At 45.2% G+C, this 24,726-nt stretch overlaps 2 protein-coding genes across 4 annotated transcripts; both read left to right on the forward strand.

Annotated features, from left to right (window-relative positions):
• The first annotated feature begins 2,515 nt into the window (after positions 1-2,515).
• Positions 2,516-9,002, forward strand: DUSP19 (dual specificity phosphatase 19). The gene is made up of 4 exons (XM_041411765.1): positions 2,516-2,781; positions 2,864-2,910; positions 4,195-4,347; positions 7,841-9,002. The coding sequence occupies exons 1-4, from the start codon at positions 2,562-2,564 to the stop codon at positions 8,060-8,062; spliced, it is 642 nt and encodes a 213-aa protein (XP_041267699.1). The 5' UTR covers positions 2,516-2,561; the 3' UTR covers positions 8,063-9,002.
• Positions 9,003-9,579: 577 nt separating this feature from the next.
• NUP35 (nucleoporin 35) lies at positions 9,580-18,636 on the forward strand. Of its 3 annotated transcripts, none has more exons than XM_041411768.1 (9): positions 9,580-9,600; positions 10,676-10,846; positions 12,709-12,836; positions 14,535-14,595; positions 15,193-15,334; positions 15,709-15,778; positions 15,870-15,998; positions 17,805-17,972; positions 18,332-18,636. In XM_041411768.1, exons 2-9 carry the CDS (start codon positions 10,687-10,689, stop codon positions 18,407-18,409), a joined length of 936 nt encoding a protein of 311 aa, XP_041267702.1. In that variant the 5' UTR covers positions 9,580-9,600; positions 10,676-10,686; the 3' UTR covers positions 18,410-18,636. The 3 variants fall into 3 exon arrangements, with proteins under 3 accessions (XP_041267702.1, XP_041267700.1, XP_041267701.1); XM_041411766.1 differs by lacking the exon at positions 9,580-9,600 and adding an exon at positions 9,759-9,898; XM_041411767.1 differs by lacking the exon at positions 9,580-9,600 and adding an exon at positions 9,801-9,894.
• The last annotated feature ends 6,090 nt before the right edge of the window (positions 18,637-24,726 follow it).

Here is a 24,726-nt window from a genome sequence, read left to right on the forward strand (position 1 = left end):
AATTTCCTGACACGAGGCTGAATCACCCCAAAACAGGCCAAGAGACACTTCTGAGACAAAGTCCAAGAAATGGGTATTTGCTCTATTCAGAGCGGGGAGCACCACTTCTAACAGCACACAACCACACACACAGCAAATCAAAATACATGGCTACATTCAGGCACATTCATAGTTTTCCTTAGAAAGGGGTTTTCTAAGGAAAAACTATTCTCAATTACAATATTTCTTAATTAAAATTATTTCTCAATTACAATACAGAATAAGCGTTTCTTGGTCTATCAGCTTTTGCTACACTATGTTGAAAATGCCTTAAAGTTAACCATCTGAAATTACCCCTCGTGGGTCTCACTGCAATGCATTCACAGTTCTGTTTCTCCAAGGTATCCAGTCTTATTTGTAAGGCCACCCTTTGCAACTTGTTTCTAGCTCCATTTCTCTCTCAACAATGTCTGTCCTATTCCATGGCATTTCTAAGTCAGCATTCCTTATCTCAAGATTTGCATACAGATGCACACTATGTCAGCTTGCTGTTAGGTTTTGAGAATTTTCTATACATCCATTTTTCACAGTTATGCAAGTTATTTCCTAAAACTCATCACTACCATTAGCATACACGAGGCGCAGCGCATCCTGATGGTGGCACTGAGGAAGGCTCCAGGTCTTCCTCAGCGATCTCCTGATGAAGGCTGGACGTCTTCATTACCGTGCCCTTTTCACCTTTCTCCTCTAGGCATGTCAGTCTGTTGTTAGCTGTTTTATTGATTTCCTCACTGGTTTTAGCAAGCTTTGTCCTTCATTTTTTGCAAGTTTTGTTCTCTATTTATTGCCAAGTCTCATCTAGCTTCTACATTGGTTACAAGGCTTCTTATTCTTGCCCAAGTATGCCTAGGCACAATGCTTTTAACCCTTTCAAGGCTCTCTGCATTCTTGCAAGATACCCTAATAGCCTTGTCTTTCACAGAGGCAGCTACAGTGAGCCAGTACAGCTTGAAAACAGCCATGAAATTCTATGTAATTGCTGGCTTGGGCCACAGAACTAAAGCTCCCCATCGCTTCCTTTCTCATCAACTTCATCAAAATAACTGATAAGGCCTTAACAAAAAATAATCAACTTCTGCATCATTATAGCTTGAAGATAACTGCTATGAAGCACAGTCCACTTGTAGCCATGGGGAACAAAGACTCACAGACCTCCCTATACCTCCGAAGAAGATCCCTTTATTGCCAGAAATCAACCCCTCTTTATACCCTTAATTTCCACCAGACACAACCCAAACCAAACCAAGGCCTCACAGAACATAAAGAGGGGACACATTGGTGGCTCAGCTGCAGTGCTGCTGTCCACACGTCCTACCATCCCATCAGCTGCAGATAGTGTGTGGGGTACTCTGCCTTTTTTAGATTACCTTGATTTTATATCTCATTCCTGTTAGAAAACTGCCTCTGGCATTCCCAGAAATAATAAACAGTTAATTGCAGTTAATAATTGCATTTCCTAACAATATTCTCTGCTTCCTGAATTGCCAAGGCATTTGTAGACCTCTTTACATGATTGCCTTTGGTCTGTGCTGCCTTCTGGGGGACTATCAGGAGAATCTTCTCAAAGTCATCATAACCCTCCAGCACAAGTCTGAGGAACAATACAAGAGAAGAAATACTGTAGTAATACCTCCTTGTTCTATAAACCAGCACAGAGGATTGTTAGCAAACTGAAATGTATTTTTTCTGGCAGAATTTAAGAGTATTACTATCTCACTTCACAAACAAACATTTCACACACTTACATAGGCTTCCATTATCTGAAGGGACCTACAAGGAAGAGGGATTCTTCATTGGGAACCTCAGTGATAGGACAAGAAAGAACAGGTTCAAAATGAAAGAGGGGAAATAGATATCTGGAAGAAATTCTTTACTGTGGGGGCGGTGAGGCACTTGAACAGGTTGTCCAGAGAAGCTGTGGATTCCTCATCTCTGGAAGCACTGGAAGCCAGGATGGGGCTTGGAACAACCTGGTCTAACACAAGGCGTCCATGCACATGGCAGGGGGCTTGGAATGAGGTGGTCTTTAAGGTCCCTTCCAACCCAAACCAGGCTGTGATTCTATGACCAGCTGTGGAACATTCCAAATGGTACATGACAGAGAATACCCGAAAACATGGGCATTAAGTTTGGGAATAAGGGGGAAACAGCCTTGCCTTGTCTCCCTTTTCTTTATTTTGCCTCTTTGGTAAACATAAGAAACCGGTTTTGTTTAGTCTTTGGTCACTAGTCAAATAAAAAAAAAATAAACAAAAAAAAATATATTTAATTCTAGAATTTTCCATTTAGCTCTTTCCAATGTTTCCCCACGCTTCCCGACAAGCAGGTCCCAATTAGACCCACACACGGCCTGCTCTCCAAACCGCAGGCCCCCGGAAAGACGCCTTTTCCATTCACAGGCTCCTTGAGTTACGGCAGGACGGGCCGGGGGGGCCGCGCCCCGCGGTTCCGCCCCCGGGCCCGCGTCAGCGGCGGGCGCGGGGCGGCGCGGAGCGCGGCGCAGCGCTGCCGGCAGTCGCGCCATGCATTCCCTCGCCCAGGAGATCCGCAGCTTCTCCAGGGCCAACCTGCGGAAGCAGCGCACCCGCGTCACGACGCTGACCGGCCGCAGGATCGTGGAGACGTGGCGCGGCGCCTGCCTGCACATGGAGGAGGAGGAGGAGGCGGCGCCCGGCGGCGGCTTCGTGCAGGACCTGAGCGCGGACCTGCAGGTCGGCGTGGTGAAGCCCTGGCTGCTGCTGGGTGAGTGGGGTGCGAGAGGCGGGCGGCAGAGGCCGGGCAGGGGCTCGGCGCAGCTGCGGGCACGCTCTGTCTCTTTCCGCAGGGTCGCAGGATGCTGCTCACGACCTGGAGACGATGAGGAAGCACAAGGTAACGTTTCGTGGGCGTACAAAGGCATCTCGCGTAATGCGCGCAATGCGTTTCTCCTGCAAACTAAAAATTCTGAAATATCCTCTAGCGAATCTGAGGGGAAATGTATTCCACTTGCATTTTCAAAAGGCTGCTCCGTTTGCAGGTGGAGGGGTTTCTGTTGGCTTCACGAGAAGCTGAAATGCTTTCAGAGCATCCCAGAATCTTCCAAGGGACTTCTGGAGGTTATCTAGTCCAAACCCCCTGCCAAGGCAGGGTCACCCAGAGCACGTGAGACAGGAACGTGTCCAGGTGGGTTTGGAATGTCTCCAGACAGGGGGACTCTGTGACCTTCCTGGGCACCTGTTCCAGTGCTTGGCCATCCTCAATCTAAAGTTCTTCCTCATGCTGAGGTGGAACTTCTTATGTTTTGATCTATGGCAATTGCTCATCATCCTGTTGCTAGGTACCACTGAAAAGAATCTTGCTTCCCTGCAAGAGTGATAATTGTTTAGAGCTGTTTAATGGAACAGATTCCTACACTGCTGTAGGCATTTCCACTTCAGACACTAAGCAGCACCATTCCCCCTTGCCTTAGGTGGACTGATGAAACTAGAAAAACAAAGCAGCTTCTCTAAGTCTGTCCCAAATTTTTGTCTTTTTACTCTTCTCTGTTGCAGTAATGGGGTGATAAGGCCTTTGGACACTGGTGGTTCTGCAGGACAGGGCATGCACCAGGTTGGCATCTGGTGCCATCTAAATGTCATTTTACTGTAATTTTAAATAACTCACAACCTGGTTATAGCCTGGACAGAGCAGAGATGGCAGGAGGCCAGAGTGGTGTCTCCTGCCAGGAACAGGTGTAGTTTACTCTGAAATCCTCCTGCTTCAGCAGATGTTTCTGGTCACTCACCAGAAGGAACATGAGGCTGATGGGTTAGAGCAGGCTTGAAATTTGGGTGATTGTTGGGTGGTCTGTGCTCTCATTCCTATTGCTTCCTCTTCTTTTCCAACCATGTGATGAAAACTCCCTTATCTGTAGAAAATCCATTTTTAGTCTGTGTTTGAGCACTGATCTTTTCATTTCCTCTCAGAAAAACCCTGAGATTTATCACAGCGTGTTTTAGCACGCTTCGAAACTTTGCTTGGAGAAAAGCATACCATAGACAATATATTTATGTAAAACTGAACATTGCATCAGTGTAAGGTAGAGTCTGTGTATGCCTAAAGATTAATGCACCTTTGTTACTGCTCGTTTTGCTTGCTATCTTCAGAAAATGCCTATTTTCTTTTTTTTTAACATAGGTCACTCACATTCTAAATGTGGCATATGGAGTCCAAAATGCCTTCCTCAATGACTTTATTTACAAGACCATTTCCATTCTGGACCTCCCAGAAACTGATATTACCTCCTATTTCCCTGAATGTTTTGAGTTTATTGAGCAAGCCAAGATCCAGGTACGGTCTATCAATAATTGATGTTAGTAGTTATCCTGTGTAGATTATTTATAACTCTACGTAAGAACTAAAGCAGCTTCTTTTGTTAAAAGAAAATATGGTACCAAATAAGTTGTTTTGCCATTGTCTTTTTAAATAAAAAATCCAAGTAATTTCTAAGCATTCCTAGAGTCATGACACTGCTTTTAACCTTCATTCCCTCCAGCATTGCTTTTTCAGAATGACTATATTGCGTTTTGGAGAAATGCATCTTTAAAACAGTTGGACCGGGGATTGACTTTAGATGACACCATTGCATCTTAAATCCAAGTCACTACCCCTGACAGAAGGAAATGCAGAAAAATTATTTCTCCATTGGGAATGTTGTTTTGGATTAGAAACTGGTCTGGATTAATAGCAAGAAACAGGATTTTTATGTTTAAAATCATTAAAAAACAGCTGTGTGGTTTATCATCAGCTGTTCACCATCCTTGTGCATTTCATTATAGCATCATTGAATGGTTTGGGTTGGAAGGGAACTTAAAGATTATCTAGCTGCAATCCCCTGCCGTGGGCAGGGACACCTCCCTCTAGACCAGGTTGCTCAAAGAAGATGCTCTGAATCCACATACATACCAAGAATATCAGAGAATGTGTTAGTAGTCTTGGAGCCAAAAGTGATTTAACTGCTCACAAAATCCTGAAAGGACGTATCACAGAAAACAGGCTGAAAAACCCTTCTGGGGTGCTTGGCAGAGTTATCTGTAGCCCAACTCAGAGCTGATAAATTCAGGTTTAGTGTGCAATTTACAGCAACCATTGTTTTGGTATCTAAACTATAACTCAACGACCAAATATTATAGGGTGTTATTCTACCATATCTGTCAGGCTCATTGTTTATGTAGACTGGGATAAAAGATGATCATGCCCCAGTTTTCTTTGTCTCGCAGTGTTCTTTCCTTCTCTCATTTATAATTCACAAGCTATGTGATAACGTATTATCACTAAATGACCTTTTCAAGGTTTCTAATTACAGTTTCCAGTTCATTTCTAAATGAAAGTTGCCATTCACAACTGCACAATTTTGCTTTCTGTCTCTGGTGTTTATATCTCAGTTACTATTTTGTAGGTAAGGAGTTTACAGGAAAACTTTTACAACAACATTAGTAGTTTTCTGATGGAAGAGGTGGATGAAAGAGAAGGTAATTGGTGGAATAGTTGTTCTCCAGGATCAGTTCAAAAAGCACATGATAGTGGTATACAGAGATAGATCTCTGGGTGGTTTGAATTACTTTATTTTCTTTGTCAAAATAGTGTTGAAAGAGCTTATGATAAATTGTGTCATGAAGTGCTCTTCTGTTGAAGTAACCACAGAGACACTACTGTTTCATCTCCTAAAATGGGGGAGGAAGGGATAGTCACTGGTAAGAGAACATGATATATGAGAAATTATTTCTAGAACACGGTTTAATTCCCTGAAGGAAGTATGAGAGCATGTGAATTTGAGGATGCAAGTGAAGCCTGCACTGTTCTGTAAGTCACTGCCAGCTGGCTACTTGTAACAGGGTTCACTTTTCTAAAACTGTAATGGCTCTAGACACCATGGTACAAATTCTGATACTGATCAGAGCTCAACTTTTCTTCTAAGCTCCAACTTGGCAGGCAGGTTTTCCATGACATGTTCAGTGACCCATGTCAATTCATAATACTGTGAATAAGGGATCCTTTTGTTGTATGTTTAATATCTAATAATAAAACTTCTGAAATCTTGTGTTTCCAAAGAGAAAATCTTTGCTTATTCATGAACATCACTCTTTATTGCTCCCCCTGTCTTTCCTAAGGAAAAAGCCTCAGTTTCACTGCAAGGTAAAATGAATCTATAAGGAGTTACATTAACCTTCAACTTCACAAAAAACTTTATGCTTCTTTTAAATTTCTTCCCCTGATGAGACTTTTTGCTCACTGTGTAGAACCACTGTATAATCACCTTTTCTCTTGGTGGAAGATGATTTTGTTTTTCTCTCCATAAAAATAAAAAAAAAAAAAAAACAACTTGGTCTTGAATCTTATAATCTTACATGATTCTTGCAAGTCCACAGACCATTTCTGGGCAGGAAAACTTAGGGTATCAGGATCAGAGCAAGGAGTTCTTGGTAAATAGAGATTAATTTCCTGTTTGCTGTCTGTTTCTTACTTTTATTCTGTATTCACAGCTAATACAAAATTAGTTAAGAATGACATACCAAATTCATTTTTGTATGAACTGTAAACAATGGACTTAAGCAAGGAAAGATAAACATTCTCAATATTAAAATTGGTTTCATATTATGGCCCAAATTAATTTCTGTTCAATAATTTCCAGGATTAATGGGTATCACTATGTAATTTTTGGCTGTGTGAAACAAACCAGTTACTTAAAAAGACACATCAGACTTAAATGTGAAAGAGGGAAATAAACCATGAACTATACAAAGAAAAAAAAAAAATTAGAGACCAGTTTCCAGCAGGCAGTGCACAGAAGGTGTGATTTCCCTTGCAAGGAAGGCTGGGGGTGTTATTTGCTGTGCTGGGATGCAGCTTAAGACATGCTACATTGTCTAGTTGTCTTTGCATTAATTTGGGCTTGTTGTTTCTTAACAAAACTTGCAGTGTCTAAAAAGAGACATTCAGGTGTCTCAAAGGTTGTGTGGGCAATGTTTAAGTAGGATAAAACCCATTAATTTCATATACAATTCAGGATGAGCCTGAATTCAAACCCCAGAAGAAGCATTTGTGAGTTTATGGGAGGTTGAGTAGTTCTGGATTTTGCACCCTAGTTCCCAGTTAAGGGGCCTTAGCTGTACCGGTGGTGTGGTGGGAAGGGAGAGATCTGTTGCAAATCACACGATGTCTTTTCTAATTTTTCTGTTCCTGTGCATGATCCCTGTTACCCAGACTCTTCCCTGCAGAGTACACAAAGAAACACACAACTGGGGCTACAAGATGTTCTAAAATCTGCCTCTGTGCCCAGCTGTTTGCTGCCTTGCTATGTTTTTAACCTTTAACAAGATACCATTGAGTGTTGCCATCTTATTGCAAAGGTTTTGTACCTTGGTGTCCACCTATCCACAGTTGAGTTCCTTTCCATATTGCAAATAAAATTATTTCAAAATTGGCACCCAAATAGATCAGATACTTCAGTATCCCAGGTGTCTGTGATTTAGTTTTTACATTGACAGGCTGCTGTAAAGCCTCAGGAAGAAAGACAGAGAATGTGTTTTAGTTCTGTGGTTTGAATTAGGTTTGATAAATTTGGTAATAATAAAACATTTTGAGTAGAAAAATACTTAATTTCATGCTTATATCATGCTTATATTTTTGTTTGGACTTACTTACATGTATAAATATTTGCTTTGAGCTCAGCAAGGAGCTTTCAATAAGTCTTACAAGAATTTTATGTAAAGTTTCTTACACTTGTAATCTGCCTAATGAATATCCTTATGTTAATAACTTATGTTTCATTTCTTTCTTGGAGGATGGCGTGGTGCTGGTTCACTGTAATGCAGGAGTCTCCCGTGCAGCAGCTGTAGTCATTGGTTTTCTAATGAATTCAGAAAGACTGAGCTTTGCCAGAGCCTTTTCCTTGGTGAAAAATGCAAGGCCTGCAGCTTGTCCAAATCCTGGCTTCATGGAGCAGCTCCACAAGTACCAAGAACAGATTTTAAACACAAATGGAAGCATAAACAATCATGACTGATCCAAAGGGAGAAGTGAAATTATCTGTTTTGACTATACAGGAAGAGACGTTGGATGTACTTTAATCTGTCATTTTGAAATCCCCTTTCACATGTGCATTTTCAAGTCTTTATGTATTTTTTTCTGTATTTATGTATTTTTACCCTCCTTTGACCCTGGTTTTTTCAGCACGTCATCAAAAGGCCAAATGGTGTTGTACTGACTTCAGAGAAGTTTTGCCTAAAACCAGAGCACTAATAAAAAGATACAGCACAGTTTTCCTTGAAATATTAGAAAACAGTAGAATGATGGTTTGCTTACTGAACCATCAGAAAATGCAGGCAATAGAGAAAGGAAGTAAAATAACTGAGGTAGGTAAGTTGCTTTCTTTCCAAATCTGTGCCTTCCTAGTTGGTTGTAAAATCGAGATAATAAAATGTTCATATAATGGATTTTAAAATTATATTGCAACTATAGATGATGATACTGAATTTTGTGGGCTAGCTAGCCATTAATTTATTTTTTTTTAATTAAAACTATGGTCTTTTGAGGATGCTCAAAATGCATAGGATGCTTTAATGCTTTGTGTATTGCTATTGTTTCTCATCTAGTAGTGGTTTGAAGTGCATTAACATGATGAGTCCAGTCTTGGAACTAGCAGGGGTTTTTTTCCTGTACATCATTTCAGTAGAGATACAAAAAATGTTGATAATGATCTGTCTCTGCTCATGCTACTGTCTTTTTGTCACATTGGTCCTCACGTGCTGTCCCCTCACTCCATTCCACATCATATGTAAAGAACAGACATGATAGGATGTGTAATTTTCATCCTCTTGAGAGATCCCAGGCTGAAATTACTATTATGCTTTAAAAAAAATTTGACAAGATTTTAATAGTGTTTTGTGGCCTTCATGATTTGATATATTAATATGCAACAAAATAAAGAGAACACTGTGTTTGGATAAATTGTGTGCTAAAGGTTTGGTTTCAGGATTGGCGTTCTGTCCTGGTACAGTAGTTTGAGCTGTACCACAGGGTTGTGTTTGAACCACGACCTCTCTCGTTCTCAACGTGAATCACTCAAGAGTGTGTAGTGACAGGACAAGGGGGAATGCATTGCGGGAGAGGCTGTACGTAGAGATTAGATTACCCTGAGGGTGGGGAGGCCCTGGCACAGGCTGCCCGGAGAAGCTGTGGCCGCGCCATCCCTGGGAGTGTCCAAGGCCAGGTCGGACAGGGCTAATTGGGATAGCGGAAAGTCTTTTTGCCTGTGGCACGGGGTGGAGCTGGATGAGCTTTAAGATCCCTTCCAAGCCAACCCATTCCATGATTCCACGCCAAACGTTCATGCGGGGATCAGGCAACCCCGCGGTATCTGATCGCTGTCCGCCGTCACTGACCCCGTGTCCACGGGGAACAGCTCCCCCCCTTGTCCCGGCGGACGCGGGTGGCCGCGGTGCCGCAGCCGGGCACTGACTGACACCCTTCCCCTGGGGAAGGCACTGTGGGGAGGCCGCTCCGAGTTCCCAGCCCGCGGGAGCAGCCCGGGAGCAGCCCTTGGTAACGGTGACCGCGTTCCCTCAGCTCTGTTCGCGACCCGCCCCTCCCTGAGGGACCGTTTGCCAAGGAGCCGGGAGGGGACCGGCGGCCACAAGCCGATGCCGGGCCCCGCCACCCTCACCCCCGGACGGGGCTCCGCCCGCCCCATTTCGTCCCAACATGTCATGGGGTGGGTCGGAAGTGACGGCGGCAGGAAGCTCCGTCCCGTTTGAAAGCGCCCGGCGGAGCGGCCGCCGCCGCCTCTTTCCCGCCATCCGTGCCGACATGGCCGCCTTCGCCACGGAGCTGCCGCCCGCAGGTGAACGGGGTCCGCGGCTCCCGCCGGCCGCGCCGCGCTTCGGCCGTGCTGGGCCCGCTTCGGGAGGCTGCGCTGCCCGGCCGGGGGCGCCCGGCGGGCTCCCCGGCGCTCCTGTGAGGGGAGTGGGGCCGGGACCGACCCCCTGCGCTAGGCGGGGAGTGGGTGCTGCTGAGCCGAGTGCGAGACGGCGCCGGGAAGGGGCGGGTCGCGCTGGCCTGGTGCGAAAGGGGAGCGGGGTTAGATCCATCGGCCGCCACTTGTAATTGCGAAAAATGCAAGGTTGTGATAAACTCGGCTTACCTGTAAAATGAAGATTGAACCGCTTTTGATCTCATCGATACATGCAAATATCTCCGAGGCGGGTGCCGAGAGGATGGTGCCACGCTCTTTTCGGTGATGCCCAGCGCCAGAGAGAGGAGTAATGGCCATAAACCAAAACAACAAGGAGTTCTCTCTCAGCGAGAGGAGGAACTTCTTTACACTGAGGGTGGCCGAGCACTTGGAAGAGGCTCAGACTGCCCAGGGAGGCTGTGGAGTCTCCCTTTCTGGAGACATTCCTGGAGACGTTTCTGTGTCCCTGCTCTGGGTGACCCTGCCTTGGCAGAGGGTTTGGAGTAGATGATCTCCAGCGGTCCCTTCCAACCCTAACGATTCTGGGATTCTGTGATTTAATCACTTCCTGTTTCTTGTGTTATGTTTCTTTAATAGAGCCCACAATAGAAAAAGCTGCCTTTGTCTTTCTCTTATCTCTTTCATATTGTTAAATTTTGTTTTCAGGAGCTGAACCAATGACTCTTGGCTCCCCGACATCTCCAAAACAAGGAACTAGTGCTCAATTTCTCCCTGGGTTTTTGATGGGTGACTTACCTGCACCAGTGACTCCGCAGCCACGTGCTTTATACGGCCCTTCAGTCGGTGTCATGGAAACAAGGTCTCCACTACTTGCAGGTCAGAATTTGTTAAACGTTGGAAAATTGGAAAATTGTCCTGAAAGCAAAAAAAAAAAAAAAAAAAAGGTTTTGTCTCTGTTCTACATGACTGTTGCAGACTTGAATCCTTATAGTTTTATATCTTTCCATAAGCAAGCTCCACTGATTGAGTACATGGTGAACTCAGTGTATTCAATTATAATAAATGTTTTAAATGTGACAGTTTTGGTATCAGGAAAAGTTTGTTTTGCAGGGAAGGTAATAAACCTCTCTTAATACAGAATCAAATTATATGACTCTTTACTAGTCAATTGCACATACATTGATATTGAAAACAGAGATATCTGCTGGCAAACTAAATGCAACTTGTGCAAACTGTTGATTTCTTTGCAGAATTTTTTCTATTTCTTTGAATTCTAAAAGGTCACAGGTTGTCAAACTTATAAAAACTGGGTGGAGAAAAACTGAAAATAAACTTCTTAATTAGTATCTAGTGGTTATAGCTAAAGTCTTGATGTCTGCTGTCATTGGACTGGAGCAGTTTTCCCAGCTAGTAGATGCTCATTTCTCTTTAACCACCTAATTAATCAAACTACAAGTTCTTACCCCGTGTTAGTATTGTACATCTGTTTTCTTCTCTGAGAAGAATGAGTGAGTAATTGACATGCCATGGGTGATCTTGGCTTTTGTACTAAATCAGTTGGCATAATTTAATATCTGATGGTGTTAATATGCTAGTCATTTTGAAGGAAAAATTGAGGATTAAAGTACTCCAATAATTTCTCTTAATAAAATATTCTCTTCTTTGAATGTCAGACCAGATGGGACTCAATGATCTTTCCAGATCCCTTCCAACTTAAAATGTTCCATAATTGGAGGTTTCTTTGTCTTCTGCTTCTTGCTCTTGTCTGCCTGCCCTTACACATCTGGGAACAAACCTCTTACGAAAATATTTATGAAATTGAAAGTAATCATGTGAATTTCACCAAATGGTTTTTAAAGGGTTTATTATAGCCTCAGAGTATCCATTTTAGGAAAAGGGGAGCCAGTAAAATACTAGCACAGACCTCCCAAAGGGAGTGATCAAGTACATCACTTAAACTGCAAACCTTGATGGGAGAGTGCTTTACATAATGCACATTATTCCATGTAACAGTAGCAGTTCTTGTACGTGTTAAACAGTTCAGAGCGGAGTCTTGAGGCTCAGGATTTAGGATTGGAAAAGCTTGGTTTCCAAACGCTTTGCAAGGGAAAACTTGATGCAAACTACTTTTTTTATTTTCCCTAGGGTAAATCCACATGAAGGGTTAAGATAAGTCAAGCCCTTTCAAGGAGTTTAATTCTCTGTTATACTGGAAGTCCCAAAGTTTACAGAATAGGAGGGCAGCTGGTTTAACTTCATCCTGTCTATATGCAAGCTCTAGTCCCTGCTCTCAAGAGTTTACATTTTTATTTAATATGAAATTAGATGAGAAGCCAAGGAATTTGGACGGTAGGAATGTGACAGTAATGTGCAATGTCTCTGCATTTGGGTGTGGTTTCTAGCCTGGCTTAAAATTGAAAGATACAGCCATGCTCAGGACTTCAGAGAAAGAATATGTAAACAGTGAATATAATGGGTTAATAAGAGGTCTGAAAGTTCTAAATAATACTTCTGTAGGATGCTGTTTGAGACACCTGTGATGTTCCTACCTAGAACATTCAAACCTGAACAGTTTGGTAGGACAGATGGCTCTGCAAACCTCCAGTGAAACAATCAAGTCTCAACAACAATCAACACGAGAGCATGGCTGAATGTATTATTGAGGTTTCATGAACAAGTAGCACCAAAGCAAAATGACACGTTTTCTTATGCTCTTCTTTTGTTCCTTTGACTTGCAGGAGGGTCTCCCCCACAACCAGTAGTCCCTTCACATAAGGATAAAGGTGGTGCTCCACCAGTTAGAAGCATATATGATGAGTTATCTAGTCCTGGGCTTGGGTCAACACCTCTGTCCTCAAGAAGAACAGTAAGTGTCTTCTGTACTGGCCTGATCTTAGCAGAAGATGTGAGGCAGCTTACTGCCGCAGTGGATTCTCAAACTTATTTGTATAAACTGCTTTAGCAAAATGAGTGATGACCCTTCAGATCATGCTGTTGCTTAGTATGGGTTGTTCTGTGTACCTGTTCCTGTTTAAACAGGAGCTGTGGTCATGAAGCAAATTCCTGTTATTGCCAATTTTCAGTTCCGTGGGAAATGGAAAAATGCAAGTCATCCTCAGTTATGCAAGCCATGACTCAGTTATGTTCTCAAATTCAGCTTTGTTGTCAGCTTTTCACTTTCTTGTGAGTTTATTGGGCTGCTGATTGCCAGAAGGACCCTTCCACAGCTTGAAAGGAAGTGTAGCAAACTGGAGGCTGGTCTCTTCCCCTGTAAAACAGGTAATAGGACAAGAGAAAATGGCCTCAGGTTGGACCAGAAGACGTTTAGATTGGATATCAGGAAAAATTTCTTCACTGAAAGGGTGGTCAGGCACTGAAACAGGCCACCCAGGGAAGTGTTAGAAAATGCGTGAAAGTGGCTTGAAAGTGTTCAAAAATGCGTGGAAGTGGCACTTGGGGACATGGTTTAGGGGGCAGGATGGCAGTGTTAGGTTAACAGTTGGACGCGATGATCTCAGAGGTCTTTTCCAACCTTAATAATTCCAGGTTTCTGTGATTACCTTTTAGAAGGCAATAGAGGTACTTATGGAAACAGAAGGAATGTTTTCTGAATAAAATATCTAATCAAAGTTTGGGTAGACAGTAGGGGTTAATTTTGAAAGAGAAACACTGAAATTTCTATGAGATAAATTTTATAATAAGCTCTGCTGCTTAACTGACTCATGAAGCACTACTAGGTCCTTTTTACTGAACTCTTGATGCAAGGAGAACATTTTAAACTAAATGAGCAGTCTTTGTGTTGAGTGTTGCCTTCTCAAAAGTATTCTGAAAGCTGAGGTTCTCCATGAAGGACAGAACCCTATAGTGTCTTAAAGGACTGGATATTACATAAAAAAAAATGTTGAGCAGCTATCAGAACCTTTGTTGCTAGGTCTACAGGTACTTCAGGCTATTCCATCTTGTATCTAAGAAATGCCATGATTCAGGCTAAAAATAGACTAAAATTGTTTTGGGTGTTGAAATCCTGTGTTAAAAAGAAAACAACTTAAAACTAAAACAACTACCATCTAAAACTCAAAGTATACTTTCCTTCTATGCACTAAATAGTTGAGCAGGAAAGTAAGTCTAGTAATAGTCTCCATACAAGGGAAGGTTATGTTTCCGTGATTTCTGAACCCTTTAGGCAGTGAAAATGCTGATAAACTTAGGATGCTAATATCGTTCCCATTGGGATGCACATGGATGTGTGACTTACTACAGTGCAGCAATAGTGACAGGACTGTTTTAAGAAGGTAAACCAAAGGGTTTCTGAGTATTGATACTTAAAGCTACTTTGTTTCACAAAGCATATGTCAAATATGTAGTCAGATAATTTTCATTAATAGCTCTTGGTAATCTTTTGTTAAATATACTTGCAAATATCTGTTTTCTAAAAAGTTAGGAATAACTTAAGGTAAACAGTTAATATTATTACCTGAATGTTTAAATCACTTGAAAATTGTCTCTCTTGATCTGAGCAGTATACCTATAAGAATAATTTGTTGCTTTCTGTATATTAATGCAGGCCAGCTTTACTTTAACACAAAGCCCATCAGCTGGAATTCTGCCATCAACTCCGGGAGCAGGTAAATGTCCTGTCAAAATTCCTATTCCCTTTTCATACTACTTTCTTTAATACAGAAAAATCATCACTGTTCAAGCTACATCAGTTCCTTGCTAATTTATGAAGAGGTGGTGCATTTGTTAGCTTTTCAAACGGTGTGTGGGTATGAGTAGGAAATGATTATTCATTCTGAGACTGAGTTTCAAGCAACTTTTCTTGTTCCTTGTTCCAAATGTGGTGTTGGACTGAGCACAGAGGTGGTTGTAATTAAATGAAGGAGCTGAGATTGATGGATTGCCTTCCATCTTCACAAGGTTTGATATCTTGTGTATGAACCAGTGGTTTCTTGCCAAGCTTTATTCTGTTAACCTGTTCCTATTTGGCAACTGTATTAGCTGTTGGTGTTTTGAAGTCAAAGAGAGCACTAGGTTGCTAGTCATAAAAACTTACTAGTGTGTTTGCAGATATGAAGTTATGATTGACTTACTTGATCTGTCTGTGAGTAAATCCCCATCAAACTCTTCCACATACAAGTGAAATGCTTGACACTGAATTTATTATTTATAAACCTCTGTCTTGCAAAAGAAATTTGTTCAGCAATACCATTTCAATTTAACAGCTTCGAGCATGTTCAGTCCTGCAAGTATTGGGCAGCCTAAGAAGACTACTCTATCTCCTGCTCAGCTGGATCCTTTTTATACTCAAGGTGATTCCCTTACTTCAGAAGATCAACTTGATGACACATGGGTAACTGTATTTGGGTAAGTTGATTTCCAAAGTACTGGAAAAACATGGGTTAAGTCTTTACAGGATAGGAGAAAAATATTTGGGCGTTGATGTTGTCTGGCATTGGTATGTGTTGCAAATACAGCTATGGTTAAAGCAAGCAAACACATGCATTTCAGTAAGGCATCTTAAATTGAGCTACACATTATTTTTTCTAATTAGAAAGGCACCATTCTGCTGTTGGGGTGTGTGGTAAAGTGCCTAGAAGGCGGTGGCATTTCTCAAGTCACTGCTTCTGATATTATAGTGGTCTCTTCTGGACTTCTGTAAATGCTTCATAGGGTTATATCTTGACACCTGAATTTTTAAACTACTCATAATTTTTTGAGTATTTTTTTCTGTCTTTCAGATTTCCTCAAGCATCAGCTTCCTATATTCTACTACAGTTTGCTCAGTATGGAAACATATTAAAGCATGTGGTATGTCTTAGTTTGACACTTATGTCAGAAAACGTTGTGAATTAAGCATTTTAAAAACTACATTTCACAATTTTCACTTTGTCTCATTCAGATGTCCAACACAGGAAACTGGATGCATATTCGATATCAGTCCAAGCTTCAAGCCCGGAAAGCCTTAAGCAAAGATGGAAGAATTTTTGGTGAATCTATCATGATTGGTGTCAAGCCTTGTATAGATAAAGTAAGTTAATAGTTGCTTTTAGTTCAAAGGCACTCTGCTTTTGGTCTTTCTTTTTATTTTCCCTGACCTTTTTGATTTTTTTTCTTTTGGAATTGGACATTGTAGGTAGTTCATCTATATAGATATAGTCTGTTACACATTTACATAAGTTTTTTCTTAAATATTTGTCAAGATTTTTTGCTGAGAAGGATCATTATGAGCAATCTCTGTGCTCCTTGGAAGTTACAATGCACGCAATTATATTGCTGTATGAGACAAGCAAGTGAAACCATAATGTAAGACACAATTGAGATAAGTTTCCTGACTGGAATTTAGGACCTGCAACAGATACCTAATGGCAGATTAAGACTATTGCTGCTCCTAATTGTACCTCTCTATTTTTTATGTGACTATGTACTTCTGGCTCTTGAATTTCTCTTAGTAATTTGGACTGAAAATTTGTTAGCAAGAAAATCCCAATCCTGTTCTCCCGCCTGCCCCTATAAAAACATGTCACTCTCTTGTAAGTAGTAGTTGGGGGTAGACGTGGCCGTCTTGTAGTCTTTGCAGTAACATGAGCTGTTAGTGTCTAGGTATTGGCAATATCCTGACCTTGAATACTTGCAGCCCTTTGCACTGGGTACTGTACATTAGCTTAAGCAAATAACAGTCGTTCTTCAGTCATCCTACACAGATTTTTTTTTTTTTGGTCTCCTTCAAGGATAGATGGTACTAAAGAGTAATGTAAGCTTTCCAACGTAAATCACTGTGAGATGGCAGCTTAGAAACTGAACTTGCAATTACTGAAGTTTTCACAGTCTGAAACATTTCTTATACTCAATAAAATTCAGAAACAAGTACTTCTATGGCCCTTTTCTCTGTGGACTTCTGCTGATGGTCTGTCCATGCATTTTTACTCTTTTGGTGTCCGCTTTGTATCGATGAATGAATTGCCTGTAAGCTGAAGCTCTAGGAGAAATGATCTAAGACATAGAATTGCCAGGCATCTGATCTTCATTGCTTTTGAATCCTCATTTTGTCTTTTGTGAATAGTATTCACTTTCATATACCAATAAATAAACCTATAGTCATTAATTTGTATTTTTGGAGGCAAAAGATTTCAGGAGACTAATCCATTGAAGGATTGATTTTGGTAAGACTTTCCTACAATTGAAAACTAGATATGATGGATTTGACATCAGCACTTAGGCTTCTGATTTAAAAGTATTAGTTAATTCCATGGGTTCCCCTTGCGCTAAGCAGTCAGCTGCCCACCCACCACGTAAACCAATCCTATTCTTTGTTTTGGAAAGTGCTTTTCTACCAAATGTGCTGCTGAATTTCTGCTGTCTTTAGGCTGGTGGAATCCTGCGCTCTACTGAGTCTGAATGCACTAAATCATGTTATTTACCATCCTGTTTTCTCTAGTTTGTTGTGGAACTTGTGGTTCCCATCAAGTCACCTCCTACCTCTTCCATTCTACATGCATTTCTTTCTAAACACAAACTTACGAAATGGAGCCTTGAGGTTTGATTGCATTTCCTATTGTATTGTATTTTATTCTCTACATTTACATGTACCTTTAGTACAGACAGCGAACAGATTCCAGCCTTCCACTACAATGGCATAATTCCACATGTAAATGATTGCAGTGGTGAAAATTCTTGGGGGTCATGTGTACCTGTATGTTCCGTACTGACACACCTTTTATCTTTTGGGATCCAAATATGATTTATCAAAAAAAAATCAAATAGTTGATCATTTTAGATGATAAAGGTTGTAATACTTTTCAGTATTTGTTTACATTATATTAACCCTCTATTTAAGAGCGTGATGGAAAACTTTGAAAGAAGCTCTACGTCCTCAATGTCTTCGATTTTCACTCCACCTACAAAATCTGCCGGCACACCAACACAACCTGCAAATAATACTGCAAGGATTTCTACCATGAGACCTCTTGCAACAGCATATAAGGCTTCCACTAGTGACTATCAGGTATTTTGAAGGAAATAGGAACATGTGTTTTTGTGTTACCTCCCCTTAGCTCTGCGAGGCTGTGCGGACATTAACTTCAATGTGACCTTACCTTTTGCTGTCAGTTCTTTATAAATGATGTGGTTCACGTACAAGCTCAGTCTGTTCAGTCTCTAAAATAATAATAAAAAAATACTAAATTACAGAGCTGTCACTTTTCCAGGGAATAAGGGCTTGCTTTGAAGATATTTCAAACATATTTTGTCAAAATGTAGTAGCACTTAGGAAAAGAGGAAATAAATGGTTAGTGTAAAAACTATTACCTACATGTTGACTGATTCTCTGTATTTTCTCTTTTTGTTTTTCTCCCTGCCTTCTAGGTGGTTTCTGACAGACAAACTCCTAGGAAAGATGAAAGTATTGTATCTAAAGCAATGGAATATGTTTTTGGCTGGTAATATACAAGAGGAAGTAAGACACTAAGCTGGACAGGGTTTGAACTATGCTACTGGCATTTGTAGTTAGTTGTATAACTACTGGTGGCAGTATTTTATCTTACACAGCACCTGTTATGCCTTCAGTTTATTCAGAAGACATGTAGCCTGCGCTTTAAATGATGGCGGTGTACACATGGTTTTACAGACTAAGTGTAAATAAAAGTGCTTTCTCCCTGTTTGTTCTCTGATGGCATGATTGTGAAAAAATTCTGTCTCATTAAGAAAAGTTGTCTGAACTCAGTGGCCTGTCAGTTTCCTGAGGGAGAGGTGAGCAAGACAGGAATACATAATTTCATTCAGACTCTAATCAATGACTTTGCCTTTGGTTGTGTTTAAAGCCAAAGGGGGAGCTGCTGTCTCCAGTGAAACAAAACTCCTTCCTCAGCTGAAAAGTTTTCTAGCAGTGCTGGGAGGTCAGGCTGCCCTTCCCCAGCTCCGTGTTTCCAACAGCGGGAGGTTTGTGTGTGCTCTTCCCTTGAGGCAGCTGAGGGCAGCTTCTGTCTGTGCAAGCTGTGGTGGCTTTCGGATGGCTGGAGAGGACCTCAAGGAATTCCAGAGGAGGCCAGCAAGGACCAGGAAGCGATCCAAGAACTGGAGCATTACACTGCTAGGCTGGGAGAGCTGGGAATGTTCAGCCTGAAGATGGCTCCAGGGAGCCCTCAGAGCCCTTCCCAGTGCCTAAAGGGGCTCCAAGAGAGCTGGAAAGGAACTTTGGGCAAGAGCCTTCAGTAACAGGGGGAATGGCCGCTCACAGCCAGAGGGTGGGTTTAGATGGGATATTGGGAAACTCCTGTTCTTGTTTCTGTGAGCTACACAATCTAACCAGCTGATGTATTCACATTAAATCAAAATCCAGAGGAGGGAACGTAGAGATGGATTAGTCCAATTGTAATGGAAGGTGTCCCTGCCCATAGCCAGTCAACTGGAACTACAGGATCTTTAAAATACTTTCCAATACAAACTGCTGGGGGATTCTGTGATTCCCAGAGCTGAGAGCAAAACTACAATTGTACTCAAGTTCTCAACTGCTGAGAAAACATCACAGCATCAAAGGAGCTTTAGGACTCCAGCTTAGCCTTATATAGTCACCATACCAATTTACCAATCTCAAATTCAGCAACTTGGTTGTCACTGCAGACTCTGGAATTGGTGCAAGTTCCTTATCCCAACATTAGGTAGCCGAAAGGCAGCAGAACAGGCACTGACAGCGCCAGAGAAGCTCTTTCTTGCTAGAGAAAACCACATATTTAAACTGCAAAAAGGTAGATTTGGGTTAGATGCTCTTGTAAGCACCTTCCAGGACTCTCCACTGCAAGGAGCACTTTTCATGCCTGCCCTGAACAGTCTGGACAATAGAGCAAACCTGGCTCTGGGAACAGCAAACCCCAAATACAGGAGGAGGAGGAAGCAGCAGCTGTTTTGCAGCAGCCATGCCCAAGGGAGACTGGAAGAGTCTCCTCCCTCTGGTCTCACTTGTTTGGGTTTCTGACAGTGTGTGAGGCAGGAGCTGTGATTGCTCAGTTGTGGGGACCAGAACTGCAGCCAGCACTGCCTGACAGCGCTCAGTACAGTGACACTGTCCTGTGTCAGCCCCTGTACTGCTGCTTCATTTCCTTCATTTTTAGTACACCCAAAGGTCACTGTAAATCAGGGTGGTCTCTGGTTCTGCTCTCTTCCTCTCCCTTTGTAGGGAAGGACCACTGCTGTGCTTTCAAGGAAGCTATTCTTGAATAACTTCCAGCATTCCAAGCTCCTTTGCCTTCAGTGGATGCTTGCCATGGAAACCCTCACAGCTGGGTTCAGAAAATCCTGAAGTTGACTCTTCTAAAATCCAGGATCTTTGTCCTACTGGTGACATTCAGTGTGCTCAGCAAGACCCTTAGGTCCACAGTGTTGTGAAACCAGATTTTCCAGCATGATCTACCTTGTTTCTCTGCACAAAACACAGCAGAGAAAAAAACGGCAGGATGGGGCCTCTATGCTCCCGGGCTCAGGTTTGGCTCCACTTCAGCTCCACAAAGATACAAACAAGGTGAAGAAGCTGAAATGTTTATTAATGGCAAGCAAAGCAGAGGGATGAGCTCAGGAGAAGGAGAAGGGAACAAGCAGGGTCTGAGGGCTGCAGGTAGGGAGCAGTAGAGGGAAGGCAAGCTCAGGTATGTCCAGCATCAGCAGTGCCTGGAGCTCCAGCTGCTCTCCTCTGATCTCCAGGTTGCTTCCTCTTGCATGGGATCTGGTGCTGTCCTGGTTGTCTCGATCCAGAAGATGAATTTAGTGCTGCAGCTCTTTCATCTAACATGACTCGAACTGTCAGGTTTGTGCTGGAGGGGCTGTCATCTGTGCTAAGGGCTTGAAGGGCTGAAACAAACAGACCCACAGTCAGAGTGAGGAAACCCCCTGAAGGGACCCAGCCCACCCAGCTCTTGCCATGGCCTGGAGGAAGCAGGACACAACAAACATCAGCTAAAAGTGCTGGCCACAAATCCCCCCACAGACCTCTCAAATGACTCTGTCCTCTCTGATGCTGCCCCTTGCCCACACAAGGAGCGGAGCCAGCCCCAGCTGGGGCAGAGATTGCAGCTTCTCCTATTAGCTCCTACTGACACCCCGCCGGCCTCACTCACCCTCACAGATGAGCTGCAGCTCCTCTGGCTGTCCCCTCATGAGCATCCCGGCAATCCCTAGGAACAGAGAGCCTGCCATGGCCCGCGCCCGGATCCTGATGCAATGGGGAAGGGAGGAACCGAGACCCCGGGTTTGTGGCTCACCAATGGACCTGACGGCCGCCTCTCGCAGGGGCTCCTGTGGGCTCTCCACGTCCGGCAGGGCCAGGCGCAGCCGCTCGGTCGCTCGGCTTCTGTCCTCTGCCAGCTGCAGAGAGCGGCAGGGCGCGGAGAGAAGGAAGCGTTGGTGCGGGTCCTGCCCCTCGGCCGGGCGCTCCCTACGCCCGGCGCTGCTCCCCCTGCCCGCACAGCCCTGAGGCCCGGCCGGCAGCCGCGGCCGCCGGGCTCGGGACGGGGCGCAGGGCCCGGCGAGCCGCGGTGCCGGCCCGCGGCAGAGCCCAGCGGGGTCGGGGCTCCGTCGGCGGCACCGGGCTCGGGGCCACAGGAGCCTGGAGGAGAGCCCGCGGGGCCCAGGGAAGGGAGCGGCGTGTGGGGCGCAGGCTGGCGTCCCTGCGCGCTGCACTGGGCAGGGGCCACAGCTGCCAGCCCCACAGAGCGGGCACCGTGGGCAGGCGGCTTCTCCAGGCTGCACTGGACATTCCAGGCTGTCCTTACCACACGCTTGACAAAGCTCCACGGGTCGTCTGTCTTCAGCAGCTGCTTGAGCTCCTTCCTCTTCAGGAAGCTCACTGCAGAAAGCAGCGTTTCCCGAGAGGCCTGCAGCGCAGCAGAGACCCAGAGGTGGAAACACAGCCCAGGGCACAGGACCTGCGTCTCTGGGCCAAGGCCAGGAGGAGGCTGGAGCCCCTGAGGTGCCAGAGTGTGGGGAGCCAGCTGAGCCCCCTGCCATGGGGACAGCAGCGCCCAGGAGGCCTCACCTGTGCCACACGCCGGTTCTCATCGTGGCAGTGGAAGAAGAGTGGGAGCAGGCTCTGGCTCACATGAATCTTCAGGGCCTTTTTCCCCTTTTCCACTACTGATTCCATCCCCTTTTGGTAGAGGCAAATGGAGAGCAGCTCCACATGGCTGTTGTCCTGTTGGAAAGGAAAAACTCAGCACTGGATTCTCCAGGCCCTCCTGTGCACCGGCCCAGCAATCCACAGGGCACCACACTTCTGGGCAGCACCCAAGTGCCCGTGGCTGGGGGCACAGAGCCTTCCATTGTCAAAGAGGGGCCGAAGCGCCTCAGCCAGTTTCGGGGCTGTGGGGCTGGATGTCTGGATATCTTTGTGCTGGAGTAAATTTGTGAACACAGAGAGACTCCTCTCGACCACCTCTGTGTCTTCATTCTTCAGTAGCCCCACAAGGCATTCAGACAGGCTGCACATTTTTTTGGCCTATGTGGAACACAAGGCTGTGCTGTGAATGCATGAAAAGCTTCACCACCAACACTGCTCCAGTGGTGCAACCCAACCCGCCTGCCAGGGAGTGAAGAAGCCAAAGGCCTGTCCCCAAGCACTCAGGCAGCTGAATAACGAGCCTGGAGAGCCGGGAGCAGCTGCAACCGCTCCCAAAGGCCAGCCAAGGCCAAGGGGCTGCTTGCCCCAGCCCCACGCTGCCAGCACAGCTTCAGCTGCTGCTTCCTCACCATCGAGGGGTCCCTGCTGAGCACCACAAGGCCTTTGAGTGCCAGGCGACACCTCTCCATGGACTCGCTCTGTAGGTGCCTCGTCAAGATCTCCAGGATGCTGTTACCCCATTCACTCAGGTCCAGGCAATCCAGCACCTGAAAGGCACAGAGCGGTGACAGGGGTGCCCAGCTGGCAGGAGCTCAGAAGTGCACAGGGCTGAGCCAAGGCAGCAGCACAGGGCGCGGGCACCGTGCCAGGCAGCTGCGGCTACGAGAGGGCAGAGGGCTGGGAGGCAGCTCAGCTCAGCAGCGCTGGCCATCGGGCTCACCTCCACGAGGAAGGCCAGGGCAGGCAATTCCCAGCGTGGCTCCTCTCTGCTGAGCCGTGTGAGCAGGCGCAGTGCAATGCAGGCACAGAAGGGTAGGGAGGCACGGCGCATCTCCCTGGCGGGGAGAAAAAGGCACCATCAGCCCCGAGCCGGGTGGGCAAACCTCTCCCAGGGCTGGCTCACAGAGGTCTGGGCTTCTCCTGAGCACCCCCACCCCGCCCCGAGGGCGCTTTGCGAGGCGGCTCTCACCGGGCAGCCTCCTCTCCCAGCCTTTTCCAGTCTGCTCCTCCCTCCCTTGGTGACAGGGCCCTGCCGCCCGTCACCATGGGGACTGTGCGGGCTGTTCCGGGCACAGAGGAGAGGGGCGGTGGGGAGAACGAGGTCTCACCTGGCCAGCAGACCCACTGCATAGTGGTGGGTGTCGGCACAGAGCAGCGTGTCCCAGGCACGCTTGCGTTCCATTGCCATCAGTAAATCCACACACTGCAGATGGTGGAACAATGCCTTCAAAGTGTTCACTACAAAGCTGTGTGCAGAGCAAAGGCCGGGTTATGCTGGGACCCCAGGCTTTAGCCCTGGGGATGTGGGAGTGACAGGAGGACTGGGATGGAGCACCTGTTGGGATTGGTAGGAAGGCCATTTTCCTCCTGACATCTCTTCCAGAAAGTATTTATGTCCTCTGACATCTGCTCTGTAGTGATGAGAACTTGGCAGAGCAGAGACACAACAAGATTGGGGGAGTATTCCACAAATGGCTCTGGGCACCAGGGCAGGCGGAGAATCTCCCAAATCACCCTGGTTGCCTGCAAAGGATAAACCATCTAGAGACAGCACTCAGTACCGAGTAGGAAGACCTGAGCATATGAGGGAGAGGCCAGGGGAGACACAGGGGGAGCATCTGGCTAGCACCCTTGAACCTGCCCCTAAGCCAGGTTTCAGCCCAGTGCCTGAGGCAGGGAGATGCAATGCAGGGGGGAGAGGATGGAGAGGCTCTGGAGAAGCAACCTGTGTACAAGCAAAGGCCAGTTACAGAAACTCACAGCCAGGGCAAATACATCCTTGTTGTCCCCATCAGAGGTGTACATTTTTTGCAGTGGCCAGCCATCCATCACACAAAGCAGTGTTGGCAGCACCTTTCCCACTGTTGTTCCTGATGAGGCTATGGTCTTCCACATGCTTGCAGCACCTCTGCAGGACCAGAACTGTGTGTCAGGGGGGTCTCAGCCAGAGCACTGTGGCCTGGGCAGCCACAAGGGCCCAGATGACAGAACCGCAGTGCCCTGAGACATGGGGAGGGAACATGTCAGGAGGCTTATGTGCTGACAAGCCAGGGCTGGCAAATGGAGAATCCAGTGGCTCCTGGAACTCTCTGCCTGTCAAGCAGACCCCATTGGACTGGCTGTACAGGGTGATGTGTCCGACAGACTGGTTAGACCTGAGCCCTCAAGGCAGGTGGGCTCTGTACCTGTCACATGATGGGGCACAGTGCAGGAGGGTCACTGCCACATCGGTGGGGTGGGCCTCAGTCAGCCGCAGGATGTCCATGAACAGCCTGTCGTCTGGAGGCCCGTTGGACGCGAGCTTCTGGTGCATGTTCCTAACAAAGCCTGGCACCTGCAGAAGGCATGGGGAGACTTGGAGAGCTGCCAGAGCAGCAACTTCCCCAGCTTCCCTGAAAAGTGCTTCCCTTCCCACCACATTGGGCTGGGCCTCGAA

Source organism: Onychostruthus taczanowskii, unplaced genomic scaffold (assembly GCF_017590055.1).
Source record: "Onychostruthus taczanowskii isolate IOZ18803 unplaced genomic scaffold, ASM1759005v1 scaffold37, whole genome shotgun sequence".
In the NCBI taxonomy this organism is placed as follows: Eukaryota; Metazoa; Chordata; class Aves; order Passeriformes; family Passeridae; genus Onychostruthus; species Onychostruthus taczanowskii.